The 17,746-nt window shown below is 57.8% G+C and overlaps 1 protein-coding gene across 6 annotated transcripts in view; it reads left to right on the top strand.

The window, feature by feature from the left end:
• The window catches only part of ADAMTS13 (ADAM metallopeptidase with thrombospondin type 1 motif 13), a 40,358-nt gene that overhangs the window by 15,320 nt on the left and 7,292 nt on the right, over positions 1–17,746 (top strand). For 2 of the 6 annotated variants that reach the window (XM_081279873.1, XM_081279872.1), the window contains exons 13-32: positions 498–624; positions 1,130–1,278; positions 1,604–1,724; positions 2,221–2,301; positions 3,202–3,383; positions 4,568–4,703; positions 4,782–4,911; positions 5,481–5,666; positions 6,568–6,757; positions 7,346–7,466; positions 9,033–9,162; positions 9,243–9,422; positions 12,212–12,416; positions 13,148–13,400; positions 13,842–13,988; positions 14,299–14,475; positions 15,465–15,649; positions 16,247–16,376; positions 16,774–16,889; positions 17,265–17,445. In XM_081279873.1, the coding sequence (XP_081135999.1) occupies positions 498–624; positions 1,130–1,278; positions 1,604–1,724; positions 2,221–2,301; positions 3,202–3,383; positions 4,568–4,703; positions 4,782–4,911; positions 5,481–5,666; positions 6,568–6,757; positions 7,346–7,466; positions 9,033–9,162; positions 9,243–9,422; positions 12,212–12,416; positions 13,148–13,400; positions 13,842–13,988; positions 14,299–14,475; positions 15,465–15,649; positions 16,247–16,376; positions 16,774–16,889; positions 17,265–17,445 (3,127 nt within the window). Of the gene's footprint in view, positions 1–446; positions 721–1,129; positions 1,279–1,603; positions 1,725–2,220; positions 2,302–3,201; positions 3,384–4,567; positions 4,704–4,781; positions 4,912–5,480; positions 5,667–6,567; positions 6,758–7,345; positions 7,467–9,032; positions 9,163–9,242; positions 9,423–12,211; positions 12,417–13,147; positions 13,401–13,841; positions 13,989–14,298; positions 14,476–15,464; positions 15,650–16,246; positions 16,683–16,773; positions 16,890–17,264; positions 17,446–17,746 lie in introns of those variants that run through there. The other 4 variants (XM_081279871.1, XM_081279876.1, XM_081279875.1 and 1 more) reach the window with 4 other exon arrangements.

The following is a 17,746-nucleotide window of genomic DNA, read 5'->3' as shown; positions in this document are numbered from 1 at the left end:
GGCCTCCCCAGGCCTCCCCAGGCCTTGAGAGGAGGGTCTCTGCAGGGCAGCTACCGAGAGGGCAGCACCTCAGTGTCTCTGCCCAGGGGGTCCACTCCATTCCTTCTCTCTCCAGTGTAGAAGTGGCCAGGTTGCCTGCCTGGGCACTGGGGCTCAGTGCTGGGGCCTCTGTTCCTGAGCATTCAGTTTTTCTGGGACCTGCTCCTAATGCACCTGGTAGGCAAAGAACACCACAAGCCCTTTTTTTTCTCAGGCTCAGGCCTTGGGAGTGGTCCCAAGAGCACTGCTGTCCCCTGCCCTCTTCTAGTTGCTGCCCTATATCTCTTACAGATTCTCTAGAGTTTTCTCATCAGCAGAGAGGCAGGTGCTCTGGTTGCCCCCACTCTTCAGAGAAGAGAGTCAAGGCACAATGGGGCTGGGTTGCCCCACGTCTTCCCCCTGTGCAGGTGGCTGCTGGCTCCTGTGACCAGAGCCTATCCTCTGCCTCCTCTGACCAGGCCTGCGAGAAGACTCAGCTGGAGTTCATGTCGGAGCAGTGTGCCCAGACTGATGGCCAGCCGCTGCACCTCTCCCCAGGCATCCCCTCCTTCTACCACTGGGGTGCCGCAGCACAGTACAGTCAAGGTGGGCTGTGGAGCACAGGGGTGCTGGCCTGGAGACCCCCCCCACCAGGTAGCAGAGTTGACCATAATCATTCTGCTGGTTGGAGCAGGATCCAGGGTGAGCCTCTGGCATGCTGCAGACCAGGGATTCCATTATGGCCTAGCCTGGCCTCGCCAGCAGATGAGCAGTGAGGTCTCATCTCCAAGTCTCGGTTATCCTATCTGTAAAATGGAGACCATAGCAGCATCTCCCTCTGTGGACGGATTCAGGGAGGTCATGCAGGGAAATGCCAAGTGTGCCTCTGGGTTTATAATTCAGAAACAGCAATTATCAGATGATGATCATCGTTGCTTCAGAAAATGGGACAGAGACGGGATAGAAACCTGGAGCCCAGATGTGAGGATGTAGCTAGACAGGGCTGGCAGGTGGGAGCCTGCAGCATGGTCCCCATGGGGCTTCCTGGCCTAGCTCACTGCCCTCCCTCCCACCTCTTTCATCAGGGTTTCTTGTCACTCTGTCCTCCCAGGGGATGCTCTGTGCAGACACATGTGCCGGGCCATTGGCAAGAGCTTCATTGTGAGGCGTGGAGACCATTTCCTGGATGGGACTCGGTGTGTGCCGAGCAGCCCTCGGGAGGACGGGGTCCTGAGCCTGTGTGTGTCTGGCAGCTGCAGGGTGGGTGTGTGTGGACACCTCAAGTGCCCTGTGTCCCCTGTGGCCTAAGGCCTACCTCTGCCTGTGGGAGGACTCCAGGGGCAGCCTGTGAGTGCTGGCTGCAGTGGAGCTGCCTTGTGGTCTGCAGGGGAGGGGTGCTGGAGATAGGGGGCTTGGGGTCGGCCTGGGCAGGGACATGCCGGGGCTTTGAGCCAGTTGCTTGACCCTCTAAGCCCTGTTCCTGTGTTGACTTAAGGGTTGTATGAGTCCCCGGTCCTGGAGCCACAGGGCTGTCTGGGAGAACAGCACCTCCCATGACACCCACCTTCCGCTGGTCCCTTTACAGACATTTGGCTGCGATGGCAGGATGGACTCCCGGCTGGTGTGGGATGCATGCCATGTGTGTGGAGGGGACAATAGCACGTGCATCCCACAAAAGGGCTCCTTCACGGCTGGTAGAGCCCAAGGTAGGGCCGCCTCAGGGAGGGTTGCTCAGCCCCCAGCCTCTCCAGGTCCCAGCTTGCCTCCCCCACTTTGCCATTCTCCCATGGTGATGATATGGCCACCAGGATTGCTGTGCCTTAGTAACAGTGGCTCATGAGCTGTGATGTGGAGAAATAGGTCATTGTGCAGTCTGTGGTGGGCCAGCCTCTTCCTCCCGCTCAGGAAACACCATCAAGGTGAGGGAATAGGAGGGGTGTCGGTGTTGAGTGGTCCCTGGAGGACTTGAGCCCTGCCTTCCCTGATGTGTCCCCCAGGGCTGGAGGACCTAGGATCCTGCACCCGGCTGGGGCAGCATCAGCCCTCCAGCCTGGTGTTGATGGCCCTGAGGACGTGAGGAGGCCCTACTGCCTCTGGAAGCAGCCTGGGGCATTGTTAGAATTTCTCAGTCTGGCTGTGGAGGCTCCTGTAGTAAGGTAGGTGACACGAGGCCCACACAGACCTTGCTCTGCTTCTCTCTAGAGTATGCCACCTTCCTGACGGTCACACCCAACATGACCAACGTGCACATAGTCAACCACAGGCCACTCTTTACGCACCTGGGTGAGTCGAGAGAGGAGACCCACTGCATTTGAACAGTCATCTCAGCCCCAAGGCCCTCACTTGTGACTCTAGTCTCAGGTGCGGGGGTTCCCTAAGCCACTGGGGTTTGCTAGTTCACTGGGAGGGCTCCCGGAACTCCCTGAGTTCCCAGCCACAGCTGCTCTCACTCTGGGGAAGGGGCTTCATTTCACAGGTGTGATTGTTCAGTGAATGAGTGACGGCTGTCCTGGATGATGAACCTCCAGGGGACCCAAAGCCCCTCCCTAATCATTTGGCTGCTCTTTCTGCACAGCCAGCCCTGGCTTATGCCTGCCAGGTGTGTCAGCCCCACCCTGAGCTCTGGCAAGTCCAGCCCATGCCAGAAACAGATGTCTTCTTTCCAGGTCAGGGCAAAGGCCAGCTCTGTGCAAGGCCACTTGTGTACTCTTCAGGGCTATGGTGGGCCTTTGTTTCCTGAGTGTGCCTCCTCCTGACCTTTGAGCCCTTGAAAGGGGGTGCTTGTCCTGGGGTCCTTGAGCTCTGAACCATGTGTGTTCTGTTCATGGGGGCACCTGGTGGGGCAGAGGTTGAGGCACTAACCAGCTTCTGGGACAAGGTGCAGAGCCAGTGCTGTGGGGCAGCCTTAAGCAGGATGCATGTGTCCATGGCAGAGGGGTGCACACCGAGAGTCTCACCCGACTAGACACCAAGAGGACCAGCTCCTTAGGCGAGGGTGGTAGACAGGGCCATGGAGATTGCGTCCTGTTGGCAGAACGCCCCTCCTGCCCACTTCTCCTGCTGTCACCTCCACCCTTCCCTAGCCCAGATCCCCCATTGTGCAGGGAGGCATCCTCTTGGCGAGCAGCTCCACCTGTGAGGGGTGGCACCTGCTCCATAGTGCCAACCACCTTCTGTTCACAGCCATGAGGATCCGAGGGCGCTACATTGTGGCTGGGAATGGCAGCATCTCCCCCAGCACCACCTACCCCTCCCTACTGGAGGACAGCCGTGTGGAGTACAGAGTAACCCTTACAGAGGACCAGCTGCCCTACCTGGAGGAAATCCGCATCTGGGGACCAGCCCAGGAAGACATGGAGATTCAGGTCCCCAGGAGGGCTGAGGGAGGCCAGTGGGGCTTCTCTTAGTGGCTCCAGCTGGGTTCATTTCTCCATCTGTTCCCTCTCACTCGGTGGCCCCTCGGGGGCCTACCAGGGGGTGGGCCCTGTGGTGGGCCAAACGCAAGCACAACAGCCCCAGGCTTAGTGTCTCAGACAACTCAAGTTACCTGTGCCTGGTGCCGGGGAGGGCCTGGAGCTCTGGGAGTGGTGAGAGGGCTCTGCAGGGAGCATGTGGAGTGAAGGGCTGGCTTTCCACTCCTCCTGGGGTGTGGGCAGCAGAGTGGTCCCTGGTGTGGAGGGAGCACAGGGGCATTGCATCCTACTAGTTCTTTGGTGTTGACTGGAGTTAGTGTAGTGGAACCCACCCTGGAGGGCTTCAGAGAGGGGCAGAGTCTCAGCAGCTCCTGCTGGGGAGTCAGCAGGGTTCCCTCAGGGCCTAGGCCAGAGCAGGTCCCGTGACCTTTCCTGCCTCCCCACATGGCTCAGCTTGCCCACCTTTCCTTGCTAGGAGCGCTGACCCAAGCACTGGCTACAGGCAGTTCTGCCAGCAGCCTGGGCCCCCCTCCAGGTGCAACAGGTCAGGACTTACTCAGGTGGGCTGTGATAGGCAGCCAAACAGGGCAGATACTGCATGTCACCTCCCACTGTGTGACCTCCTCTGGACCCTGGATTCCTGCCTGGCCCCTTTCTTGGGCACAGCTCCTTCCTGAAGTGCAAACAGCCCAGGAACCCTGTTGAAGCCTTTCCCAGCTCTGAGTGTCAAGCTAGGCCACTGGGCAGCCACAAGGCCCCTGGGACCCTGGCCCTTCCTGCTGGCCATGGACCTCAGCTCCCACTCTGGAGGCATATGCTGGTCTGGTCTGTGTGACCCTTGCCTGGGCCCTCTGCTGAAGTGCCCCTTGCCTTGCTGTGGCTCCTGAGTACCACTGCAGTCTGCCCCCGTCAACTTGGGACTCCCTGTTCCATGTTCCCCTAACTCCCTACCCCAGTCCTCCCAGTTCCCTTGGTAAATAACTCCCACCCCCAAAGCTACCTGAAGTTCCTGTCTGCTGTGCTGTCCTGCCTGGGGCTGGGGGACTGGAGTGTGGAGAGGCTTTCCCAGTCAGGTGACCATGATGGTGACCCCTGGAGCCCACTGGACAGTCCCTGGGCTCCCCTCTCTGACACAGGTATATCGGCGGCACAGCGAGGAGCACGGCCAGCTCACCCGCCCCAACGTCACTTTCACCTACTTCCAGCCTAGGCAGCAGGCAGCCTGGGCGTGGGCCCCGGTGCGCGGGCCCTGCTCGGTGAGCTGTGGGGCAGGTGAGGCCCAGGCTGGGGCTCGCCTCTGTCTTGCTGTCCCTACGTGGAGGTGGTCGAGCCCTTGCTCTGCTTTTGCAGGACTGCGCTGGGTGTCCTATGGCTGCCTGGACCAAGCCCGGGGGCAGTGGGTGGAGACTGCCCAGTGCCAAGAAAGCCCCCAGCCTCCCTCATGGCCAGAGTCCTGCAACCCTGCACCGTGCCCCCCATAGTAAGTGCTGTGCTGGGCCATCCCCCTGGCTGCTGGGGCCCAGGTGGCCTGGGCTGGGCAGCTTCTATGCCTGTTCTTGTGTAGTACTGATGTCAGCCCTGTGGGGCAGATTCTGTTGGTGATTCCGATTTGCAGATGGGGACACTGAGACTCAGGACAGATAGGGAGGTAGTGTCAGCCTTGTCTGAGTCTGCTGTGAGCTGAGGTGCTCATTGTAAGGTGGTGGGGACCTGGGAGAATGGTGGGTGGCTCAGGGGTGCTGGTGGAGCAGTGCTCCTCCTGGCCCGGCAGGAGCATTTGGCTGCAATGTACTGTTAGGAATGAGGCCACCATTGCTAGGTGGAGCACTGGAGCAGCTGCCTGCCTGCACCACTGTGCATCTGTCCTCTAGCTTGGTGTGCAGGGCAACCCTGCAGACCTGGCCTCTGGAGGGCAGCTCAGGACATCTGGAGTTAAGAGGGAGAAGCACGTTGGCCAGAAGCACGAGAAGGAGAAGCATGTTGGCCAGGGCCTGCTGCTCTTCCCCGTTGGCCCCTGATCCAGCCTGGACACTTCCTCCTGCTCCTCAGCTGGCTGGCTGGAGACTTCGGCCCATGCAGTGCCTCCTGTGGGGGAGGCCTCCGTGAGCGGCTGCTGCGCTGTGTGGAGGCACAGGGGGGCCTCCTGAGGACGTTGTCCCCGGCCCAGTGCAGAGCGGTGGCCCAGCAGCCAGCAGTGGAGGTGGAAACCTGCAACTCCCAGCCCTGCCCAGCCAGGCAAGCATGCAGTGGGAGGGTCCCCACAGGGTTCATCCATGTGTGGAGCCCACCCTCCCAAGTTCCCTCTTCCCAAGGCCTTTGGTTAGGCCCCATCCTGGTAATGCCTGGTGACAGGTGGTGACACCTGGTGCCTAAGCATGCCCCTTCAGAGTTCCCCTGGCCCTGGAGCCTGGCCACTAACTTCACCGGCTGAACTTTCAGTCCCTGCTGTGGAGTGGCCGAGGCCCTGCTGGTGGAGGGGCAGTGAGGCGGGTGGACCCTAAGTGAGAAGCCGAGGACATCACCTTGTCCTCACCATTGTCTCGCCCACACAGCCCGCACTGCCTCTTTTCCCACTGGGCAGCGGGATGAGTCCCCTCCCTCTCTGGACCCCTGTCTCGTCTGTCCAGTGCTGGCCCGCCCACGACTCTGGCTCTTTCCCCTTGTGCTTGGCAGACTGTAGTCAGCCACTGCTCTTGCTCCAGCCTTAGCATCCTTCTGACCACAGCACCTGGGCAGCTCTGCCCAGGCATGCAGCTGAAACCCACTTGTCCCCCAAACCTGGTGCTGTGACCCCATTTGGTACCCATTTCTCAGCCCCTGCAGTGGGGCATGGAGCATCTCACTGTTGGGTAGCTCCTGGAGGGCAGGAGGGGTGGTTCTGTCTCCCCACACCTGGTACCAGGTGGGGTGCCTTGTCACCATGTAGGAGGTCTTCTTCGGGGAAACTTGAAAGTGCCTTGAGGTCACTTGGTCTGGAGCTGCAGGGAATGACTTCTGAACTTTGCTTCTTTGTGGGGCAGATTCTAGGTTCTTGATGTTGTGGGGGGTAGCTCTACTGCTTGCCTGCCCCCAAGCTGGATCATGCCTATAGTGAGGTGGCAGAGCAGGGCCTGATGAGGGTCTCATGCTGTCTCAGGTGGAAGGTATCAGACACTGGCCCCTGCACAGTGGCCTGTGGAACAAGTGTGGCCTTCTGGAATATAACAGCTGTGCAGGGGTCAGATGGCCTGGAGGCACCAGCAACTACAGGGCCCTGCTGCACGGATGAGAGGTCACCTGCTCTCAATCCCTGTACCAGGATGGCATGTCCTCCAGGCTGGAGTCAGGTAAGTGACCAGGGCAGGAGGTGGCTGAGGCTTCTGGTTCTTATCTGGCTAGGAGAAGAGCAATGAGTGCTGGTCAGCAGTGCTTTGCAGGCCATGGCAAGAGCACCATCCCTCTGCTGGGTGCTGTGAGGGCTACCCTGGCCAGAGGACAGACTTGGAGCGCCCCGGGAGGGGCAAGCCAGGCTCAGAGGATAGAGAGCTGTTGGGAGCATCCAAGGAGGGTTGGACTTGGCTGCTGCCCCACCTGGCATCCAGGGGGTCTGGGCTTAGTGGCCTTGCTCTCAGAAACTGACCAGACCAGCCCCTCCCAGCTGGGGGTTGCAGGCCAGGCATGCCTACAGACCCCACTGCTAATCCCCAGCTCATAGCCCCACCCAGTGAACACCTCCACGATGGGACACAAAAGCTGAAGTGGGGTACACAGAGCACCATAGGGGCTGAGAGGCAGCAGGGGGAGCTCCATGTATGCAGCCACTTCCTGCTCTTCCTGCTCTCTCCTCAGGAGGTCAGGATGGGGGCCAGGGAGCTGGGCACCCAGGGTGGAGATGGGAATGCCAGATCCACTCACCAGATGCTCTCGTCCTGCAGCCGGACACCACGTCTCTTGGGGAAGAGGCCTCCTTGCCACTGGGCAGTGCCAGGCTGGAGGCTCAGGCCGCACACATGTGGACTCCTCTGACAGGGCCATGCTCTGTCTCCTGTGGGCGAGGTGAGGTCCCAGAGCATGCCTGAGGACCAGCACTGGTCACAAGCTCTCTTCCCTTCCTGCTTTGTAGTGCCAAGGGGCAGGCTCACAGGAGACCTGAGCCAAGTGCCTGCTGCCTGCTCTACCTGTGTTCCCTGAGTGGCTGAAAAATAGGGAGGTTGATAGCACCCAGCAAGGTTGGCACCAAGAGCCTGTCTCTCAGTTCTGCAGAGCTGCGAGAGGTGGGCCCAAAGTGACCAAAGCAGAGAAGCAAAGTTACTCTTAAGAAACACAATGTTGTTTTGTTTTTCCAATTTTTTATTGTAAACTGCTCCCTGTCATAAAACTCAGCATCTTAACCATTTTGTAGTGTCTGGTTCAGGGCATTAATGAATGCACACTGCCCTGCGCCAGTATCACTGTCCTCCTCTAGGGCCTCTCCATCAGTACTGCCCTCCCTGCCCAACACCAGCTTCCCCCAGGCCCTGCTGCCTGCAGTCTCCCAACTGTCTCTGTGGTTTCACTCCTCTGGGGACCCCAGATCTGTGTGGTCGCACAGGGTTCGTCCTTTGTAACTGGCCTCATTGACTTAGCATAATGTCCCCAAGTTTCCTCCATGTGGTAGCAGGTGTCACACTCTCTTCTTTCTTAAGTCTAAAAAGTTTTCTGTGTAGACTTGAGGACGGCCCCTGGCTTGTCTCCAAGTTAGCTTCAGTGAGTGCTGCTGTGCCGAGTGTGGGTGCTGAGGCTTGGCCTTCAGTATTTCAATGACACCCAGAGTGGAACTGCTAGGTCACAGGGGCATTCTAGGTTTAATTTTTGGAGGAAGCACTGTACTGTTTTCCACAGCGGAACCCTGCATTCCCACTGACTGAGCACATGGGTCCAGTTTCTCCATATGCTCATCAATATAATCTTCTGGTTTTAAAAGAATTTAATTTCTACCCTAATGGCTGTGGGAAGAAGCCAGTCACAGTGATGCACATCCGTAATCCTGGTGACTCAGGAGGCTGAGGCAGGAGGATGGAAGCCAGCCTCAGCAACTTACTGAGACCCTGTCTTAAAATAAAAAGGGCTAGGGATGAGACTCAGTAGTTAAGCGCCCCTGGGTTCAATGCCTGGTGCCAATAAATGGATGGATGGATAGATAGATGATTGATAGATAGATGTGATATGCAGTGTTTCTATACACAAGTCCTAACCATACACTCAGTCCAATATCAGTGTGCTTAGAACTGAGGCCAGCAAGCAACTGCTTTTGGGGATCCCAAAGAAGTGATGGCCTTGATAGTTCACTGACAGTGAGCACCACGGAGGTGCCCTGACCTGGCACTAACCCTGCCTCTTGGTGAACAGCAGCCACTCCCACTTACTGTGCACCAGGCACTTCACGGGTATCCTTCCACATCTTTATAAATGTCTCTGCAAGGTAGATGCCATTATATTATATGAGCATGGGCTCAGAGAGAGAAAGTCACTTGTCCAAGTCACACAGATGGTAAGTGGGCCTCATCTACTAGAGCTGCCCTGTGATCCAGGTCCTTGCTGAACCTGCCTCTCAGGGTGAGGGGGACCTGCTTCCTGCTGCAGGTCTGATGGAGCTGCGTTTCCTGTGCATGGACTCTGCCCTGGGGACACCTGTCCAGGAAGAGCTGTGTGGTGTGGCTGGCAAGCCTGGGAGCCGGCAGGAAGTCTGCCAGGCTGGCCCGTGCCCTGCTCGGTGAGTTGGGGAGGGGAGCTGCAGGGAAGGCATCTGACTTGGGGGTGGTCTCCTATGGAGCGCCGGCTTTCCTCCTGCAGGTGGGAGGCCCGAGCCTTGGCACCGTGCCCAGTGACCTGTGGAGGGGGTCAGGTGCCCCTGGCTGTGCGCTGCATAAGGTTGGACCACGGCCGCCCTGTCCCTTTGCCCCACTCCAAGTGCTTGCCAGTGCCCCGACCTGGCCCCTTTGAGGACTGCAGCCCAGAACCCTGTCCAGCCAGGTGAGCCTGCCTCTTCCCAGAAGACTAGAAGCTCTTGGTGCCCTCCCAAGGCTGTGGGGGGGATCTGAGGCCATCCTGCATGGACAGTGCATTGCTCAGGACCCAGATGCTGTGGGAGCACTCTGCTTTTCTAGTTAGAATCTGCTCTCTCTTCTCTCTCTCTTTTTTTTAATATTTTTATTTGTGGTGCTGGGAATTGAACCCAGTGTCTCACGTGTAGTAAGACAAGCGCTCTACTACTGAGCCACACCCCAGCCCCGGCTAGCACCTGCTCTTTACTGAGCTCTTACTGTGCCCACGTGCTATTCTGGAGCCAGGGACACAGCAGTGAACAAGCAGATGAGTTTCCCTGCTCTCCTGGATCTGACATAGGACAAGGAGTGATGGACAGTGAGACCTACAGTCTGATTGGCAGCATTGGGTGTGACACGGCAACATGGAGGGAAGGAAGGTGGCAGGGCTGGTGGGCAGGCTCAGGGTGGACTGGTGCTGGGACATGTGTTAGAGTGGACACCTTTGCCCTGTGGGGACCCCACGTCCTTATGGACACAGCTGTTGTTCACCCTCAGCTTCCCCTTCTGTGAAGAGGGTTGATTTGAATGCTCTGTCCTCGGTGCTGAGCTTTTTGGTGGGGACCTCGGTGCAGAGAACCTTATCCCCAGTAGGGAGAAAACCTCTCCAGGTCCTCCCAGCCTCCTGTCTCTAGCCAGTCTGGAGGGAAGAGGGGGACACCTTGAGTTCCTGGCCATAGGGAGCTTTGGCTCCCTTATTCAGTGTGTCGCAGGTGGCACCACCAGCTAGTGGCTTGCAGCATGAGCTTTTTTTTTTTTTTTCACGTGCAGGATGGGGGTGGGGTGGGGGGTTATGCAGAGGGTCCATGGGAGATAATGACAAGGAGATACTGCCCGACAGCAAGTGCCAGGGACTGCCTGGCCTAGAGTCTTGAGCCCTGTCCACCCAGGTAAGGGGACAGGACAGATTAGGGCATGTCTGCCGGGCTTCTGGTGTGTGCAGACACCAGGCAGGCACCCTGGGGATTCCAGGGCAGCACAGTGGCACATGGACAGTCCTGAGGAAACAGGGCTGCCTGGCCAGCTGTGCTGGAGGTGGAGGTGCGGTTCAAGTGCAGAGAGGCAGGTGGTCGTCCTGTGTTCAGCTGTGGGAAGGTCCTGGGAGTGGTGTTTGCAGGACCCTGAGGGTGTGACACCATCCATGGATGGGGAGGCTCAGATGGGACCACAAAGTCACCACTGTAGATGTTTTTCCCACATGGCACATCCCTTAGCCTGAATTCTTATGTGGTAGAGTCTGTGTCTGGGCTTTCTACCAGGTTTGGTTTGATTTTTCCTAGCTTTTCCCTAAACCATATCACATTGTCTTATGTTTTGTAGCTTTAAAATCCATTTAGAAGGAGGGTACAGTGGCACATGCCTATAATCTCAGTGACTCAGGAGGCTGAGGCAAGAGAATTGCAAGTCCAAGGCCAGCCTCAGCAACATAGTGAGACCCCATCACAAAATAAAAAAGATGTGGGGTGTAACTCAGTGGTGGAATGCTTGCCTAGGATGTACCAGTCCTGGCTTCAATCCCCTACCTGCCAGGGAAAAAAGACAAAACCAGAATCGATATAGCACCCACGGTGCAAGTGTCTTGCTTTCTTTGCTCATGCTGAAGTCCTGTTTTATCTTTTTACATCACATTTAGAAATGGTATGGGGTTTTGATGGGAATTACGTGCACACACAAGCTCTGGTTCCCGTGGAATGTTGCTGTAGCCAGTCTGGCCTCCTCGCTGTTCCAGAGTGTTCCAGGGCTCCTCCTGACTCCTAGCTCTTCTCTGGCTCCTAGTTCTTCTCTGGATCTGTGGGGTCCTGGTTGCCCGGGCTCTGCTGACAGCAGGGGTGTTCTCCCAGACACATCCAGACTGCTGGCCCAGACACCCACACTGTGCCCTGTTGCTCCTCAGCACCTCACCACCTAGCGCTTGTGCTCTGCTCACAGTTCTGCTCATGGTCTCCCTTCCAGGGCAGGGGCATCTCAGCTGCACAGTTCTGCCCCCCAGGTTATCCTGACAACTTTTGGGATATTTTAGTGGTCACAGTTGGGGAGGGGGGTTTGCTGCTATCTCTGTGGGCAGAGGGAGGAGCAAAGTTACCTGTTCTGCCATGCACAGGACTGTCCTCCAGACAAGGTCACATAGCCCCAGTGCCAGTGGTGCTGCGGTGGAGATTGTACACCCAAGAGGCGTGTCTCAGTGTGGCTTGTGCCATCACCCTGTGTCTGATCCCACATAAGGCAGAGTGACAGGTCATGAGGGCAGTGGTGTGTAGCATTTAGGACCCCAGGCCCCAGTACAGGCATCCTGGGTTCACGTTCCAGTTCTGAAAAATGCGGCCGTTCTTTCTTGTTGAGTGATTCTAAGCTAACACAGCAGGGTGGTGTGGATCTCTGACACCCCATCTCTCCTCACAGGAGGTGGCACATTAAGATCTGTTTTCCATTATCCTGGGCATCACTTCCTGTGCTGGCACTTGGCCAGCCAGCAGCTCTGTGGGTTTGGGGTATTATGTGATAAAGGGGACAAGAGGGCTCTTTTCTCAGAGCCCTTCAGAACCTTTCCTGCTCCAGGGAGTCCTGTGACTATGCAGAAGACTTAGCAGCTGCACTGCCCTCACCTGGCCCTGGAATCTGTGCAGGAGAATGTCCTAGGACACAGAGGTGGAGCAGAGCCCCTATGGGCAGTGCCATCTTTTCAGGAGCCAGCTCTCTCTGGGTTTTCTCTTCCTGTAGGTGGAAGGTCACATCCCTTGGTCCATGCTCAGCCAGTTGTGGCCTTGGCACTGCTGTCCGCACAGTGGCCTGCATGCAACTTGAAGGAGGCCAGGACACTGAGGTGGATGAGGTGTCCTGTGCAGCTCTGGTGCGGCCACAAGCCAGTGTCCCCTGCCTCCTCACTGACTGTACCTACCTGTGGCATGTTGGCACCTGGACAGAGGTCAGGTCTACAGCCCGTCAGACTTCCCAATGGGACTGGGGTGGCATCAGCTGTGAGTCCTCACACACAAGGAGCCCTGCAGGCACTGATTCACTGTGGCCTCCTAAAGGAGGAGGGGGATCTCCTGGGGAAGGGGCTCCTAGAGACAGAAGGCACCACAGGCCCAATCGTGAGGCAGCTGGGCCTTCGGAGGCCAAGAGTGGAGACTCTGGGGCACAAGGGCAGACAGTTCAGTCCTACAGAGAGCCACGGCCACCCTGTGCCAAGCACCAGAAAGACAAAGGCAAAGAGGACTCAGAATGCCCAGGAGGGCCTGGTTCAGTGGGGGTACAGGGGTGTACAGGGGTAGAAGAGATGAGACGATCCGCAGCCCCAGAGGCCTCCTCCAGGGCCACTTCCCACCTTGGTCAGCAGGACCCTGGGCATCTGGGCTGGGCAGAGGTGAGGGCCAGAGTTGGGCAGGGTCTGATGGAACGTGGAGGAGGACACCCCAAGGGGTGCCTGGTTCCTGCTGTAGACTTTGGGGGGTAAAGGCTGTGAGGGTGATGGGGTGAGATGGGTTTGAATCCTAATTCTTGCTACATACATGACTCACTCCAGGGCCCTCAGTCTCCCAACACATAGCATGGAGATACTTGTCACTCCCAGGTTGTGTGAGGACAATATCAGATACATCTGGCTGTGGCACTGCTGTCCTCATGGCCAGCGTGATTCCTGCCTCCTCTTTGCAGTGCTCTGTCTCCTGTGGGGATGGCATCCAGCGCCGGCACGCCACCTGCCATGGAGCCCAGGCACCTGTGCCAGCCAGCTTCTGCCAGCACTCACCCAAGCCAGCAACAGTGCGCAGCTGCCAAGCTGGGCCCTGTGAGGGGCGGGGGACCCTCCGCTCAGTGCCCCACAAAGAAGCCACTGACTCCAGCCAGACCACAGCTGCTGTTGCTGGTGCTTCTCTGGAGTGGCCCCAGGAAAGCCTGGTGGAGTCCAGTTAGGTTCCTTCCTCCTTTCTCTGTGGGAGGCTGGCTGCAGGGTGGGCAAAGCCACCTCTACCTGGGAAAGCCAAGACAAGCCCTCTGTCCTCTGGGCCGCATGCTACTGGGCTCAGGGTAGACTCCCTTCCTGCTTGGCAAAGGGAAACCACACTTTTATTCATAACTGTCACCATCTAGTGACTTGCTGGGTGCAGCCTAGAGCCCAGGTCCATGTGATACAACGCCAGTGCCCTGCACTGCCTCCTTCTCCCTGGAGCAGCTGGAAGTGGCTCGGCCTTAGATCACAATGCTCTGATCCATGCAGTCCCATTCCTGACTTGAGGTGACTTCTTGCTGGGCCACCCTGTCCTGGCTCCTTGCACAGCAGGGAGAGCTGGGCCCTGTGCTGCTGGGACCCCCAGTGGCTATGCTCACCATGCTCCTGCTCCCTCTGTAGGTGCCTGTGGCAGGCAGCACCTGGAGCCCACAGGAACCATTGACATGCGAAGCCCAGGGCAGGCGGACTGTGTGGTGGCCATCGGGCGGCCCCTGGGTGAGGTGGTAACACTCCAAGTCCTTGAGAGCACCCTCAACTGCAGTGCAGGTACATCTGGGTTGTGTGGGCAGTTGCTGCCAGTTACAGGCCTGCCAGGGGCCGGCATGACTCTAGCGCTCTTGCTATTGGTGGGGTGCTCCACCTGCATACCTGCTTTTCATGCTCGGGGTCATCTAATGACCGCGGGGTGAGCACTCCATTTTGCAGAGGAGGAGCCTGAGGCTAGGAGAGATTGAGTAACATGCCCCACTTGTCACACAGTAAGAAAGTGGTGGCTTGAACTCAACTCAGCCCACCAGGAGCACAGTGGCCGACCTGGAGTAGGGGTGCTGGGCCCTCACTGCCTGATACTTTCCAGGAGAGAAGTTGCTGCTTTGGGGCCGGTTCATGTGGAGGAAGTTGTGTGGGAAGCTGTCTGGCCTGACTTTCAGCTCCAGGACCAACATTCTGGTGGCTAAGCTGCACCTTGTGTGGCCCGGAAGTGGAGTGCTGCTGGGGTACAGGAGCCAGCCTGCCCCTGGAACTTTCTACAGAGGTATAGCAAGGTGCTACCTCCTCAGAGGGCGACTGGGCCTGTGCTGCTGGCCAGGAATGGGGCCAGTTCCAGTGGGGCAGTGAGCAAGATGGGGAGCCAGCCACCAAGGAACCTGGGTATTCAGTGTCGCTCTGCATGTGCACAGTGTGGGTTCCGGACAGGGCTGCAGCCCTTTTTCTCTGGGCCGTGCAGCTGGACGGGGAGACATGGGACTTGGTCCACATCCTTGCCCAGTTCCTCAGGCCGTTGCCCTTGCCTTCACTGGACATTCAGCTTCTTCAAGGTCCTTTTGTGAGCTGCTTTCCCTCAGTTCTCTTCTTATGCACCTGCTTGTGCAAAAATGCACGCTACCACACACCTCTCAGACAGAGGATGGCATTGCAGGGACTCCTGCCTTGCCCGTGGTCCTACTGCGATGGTCTGCTAATGACCTTGGTTGCCTCAGGGACTTGCTATCTTCCAGCAGCCCAAGGTGGCTCCAGAGATTGCTGGTCCCCCCATCGAATGTGGGGAGTTCAAGTTCCTCCCTGCCCCTCAGCAGTGAGCTTGCTTGGGTCAAGTTCTCACTGCTCACTTCCTGCCCTCCCCCCTACATAAGCATCTGAGCCTTAGGGAGGCTCCAGAGGGGCAGCAGTTGGGGCACAAGTGGCTGCCATATTGGGTCCTCTTTTGTGCCAGTTTCACTGGTGAGTACTTGTGTAGCATAAGTGCATCAGGCCCTCCTGACAAATGTCCTGCCAGGGTGAGCCACCGTCCCTGCACTGTAAAGGAGGGATGGAAGCTGGGAGTGTTGAAAGCATTTGCTAAAGTCGCTCAGCTAGGATTGGTGGAGGGGGTTCCATGGGGGCTTTACCTGGGAGCCTGACCTTAAGCCAGTGCTGCAGATCCCTTTACTGCTCCCAACTGTGACCTGCCTGACATCAGCAGCCTGTCTGGCTCCTGAGTCCCTGAGACCCACACTTGGTCTACCCACCTGCTCTCCCCTGCAGAATGTGACATACAGCTCTTTGGACCCCAGGGTGAAATCGTGAGCCCCCTACTGAGTTCAGCGATGATGGGTGTAGGGGGCTGCCGGGTCTTCATCAGTGTGGCTCCACAGGCCCGGATTGCCATCCATGCTCTGGTCACCCACGTGGGCCCTAGATTTAAGGGAACCAACGCCAGCTATGTCTCAGTGAGTCCATGTGGGAATTTGCTGATTCTGGACAGCTGTCCTTTGGGTTGAAGATGGGGTTGCTGAGCTTAGGGGACCCCTTTCATGTACTTCAGATCAAAACCTCAGAATCATTAGTGAAAGAATGGGAGGAATTTCTTCCATTTATTCACCAAGAAGTGTTTATTGCACTACCTGCAAGAGGCAAGTAGGAAGGATCCCTTCTGTGTAGACAGCCAGTTAACCTGGGGTGGAAGCATGGTTTCCCATTTCCCAGCATGATGTAATTTGCCAGAAGAGCACAGGTGGGGTGGAGGCTTTCTGTCTTTGGGAGAACAGTGCTGTGCAAGGCCTCAGCTCCCACAGAGGAGGCAGCCTGGCTTCTGAATCAGCCCTGGTCCCATCCCAGCTCTGGCACTCTGGCTGTGTGTTCTGGGGAAGTGGTGTAACATCCCTGAGTCTCATTCTCCTGAGTGGAACAGGAGTGGCCACCTGACAGGGCTCTTGTGAGGATTAGATGTGATCCTGTATGTGTGGTAATTTGCATACACAGGCCTGTAGAAACACTGGCTAGTCATCCCTCAGGGCTGTTCCTTTTGCTTATCCCCTTTCCTGCAGATCCGGGATGCCCACAGCCTGAGGACCACAACATTCCATGGGCAGCAGGCGCTCTACTGGGAGTCAGAGGGCAGTGAGGCTGAGGTGGAGTTTAGCCAGGGCTTCCTGGAGACACATGCCAGCCTGCAGGGTCAGTACTGGACCCTCAATCCCAGAATGCCAGAAGAGCCCGGAGCACAGCCAGGCCCTGCCCTAGATTTCTCTCCAAGCTTTGGAAGGAAAGAGAAGGAACCCAACACCTACTGAACACTAGTAGATGTCTGGGCAACCTGTAGGGTTTAACTCTGGTCTCAGAGTGCCTTCCAACTAGGACTTCCATCAATCTTAGGGATTCTCCTTTGGGGTCTTGGCCTTAGGTGTAGGAGGTGGAGACTCTTTGGGAAAGCAGTTCCCAGCCCTTCAGATGTCAATAAAGGAAATGGGAGGCCTGACCTGACGTTTTCTTCATGTAATCTGTCTAAACCTGGTTTGAAAACCCCCAAGGTGGGGATTCATTCGCCACCTTCAGTTGTCTTCCTCCTACTCAGGGAACAGGAAAGGCCAGGGAGAGTGGAGTCTGGACTGGGTCCTGAGGCTGGCGCACTCCCAACTCTCCGCAAAGACCCACTCCTCCCTCCTAGGTCAGTCCAGGTGGGAGGATTTGGTACGTATAGGTGCAGCTGCCGCCAGGCTCGCCCCCACGTAATGAATACCCAGCCCTCGGTGTGTACCTGCGAGCCCCGCCCTCTATGCTATTGTCCGTCAACTGCCAACCTCTTCTGCGGGACCGCCCATTATGCTAATATCCATCAATCTCCACTACCCTTTATTGCTGGAGGGCCCCGCCCATCTTGTAAAGAGCAACCATCCCCCTCCCCGCTCTCGGCCAGTGTTCACCTGTCTGGCAGGCTCCGCCCCTATGCTAATCTCCACCAACCCTCTACCTTTCCGGCGGGTTCCGCCCCCTATGCTAATATCCACCAACGCTCCACCTCGCCGGCGGGCCCGCCTCCTATGCTAATGAACCCTCTCCCACAAGGCAGCGCGCGGGCGGGCACGGTCTTTGTGCCGGCCCGGGGCTCCACCAAGGCGCCGCGGCAGCATGAGCGGCTCAGGCGCTGCGGGGGCGTCGGCCAGCCCCGCGCCACCCGCGCAGGAGGAGGGCATGACGTGGTGGTACCGTTGGCTGTGTCGCCTGTCAGGCGTGCTGGGGGCCATCTGTGAGTACCCGGCCGGGGGAGGAACCCGCACGGGTCAGGTTTTCGCCAGACGCGGCGAAGCCGCTGGGAGCCGGCGCCCTCGGGGTTGCGGTGGTTCCCGGCCTCGGGCCTGGGCTTGGCCCCGAGACTGAGTTGGTGGTTCTGGGGCCATCAAAAGGGGAGCAGAGTCTCCCTGAGGTCGCCTGCCCTTTCCTACCTGGGCGAGGTGGGACAGCTGTTCCCAACCTTTGAGCAAAGCTTGTTCCTAAGTGGGACGGGTGCAGATCTGGTCAGACTGTGGCAGGAAGGCACTGACTGGGAA

The sequence above is a fragment of the Spermophilus citellus genome (assembly GCF_964194105.1).
Source record: "Spermophilus citellus genome assembly, chromosome: 2".
Classification (NCBI taxonomy): Eukaryota; Metazoa; Chordata; class Mammalia; order Rodentia; family Sciuridae; genus Spermophilus; species Spermophilus citellus.
The sequence above is the reverse complement of the archived record's forward strand: the minus strand, read 5'-3'. Positions and strand labels throughout refer to the sequence as shown.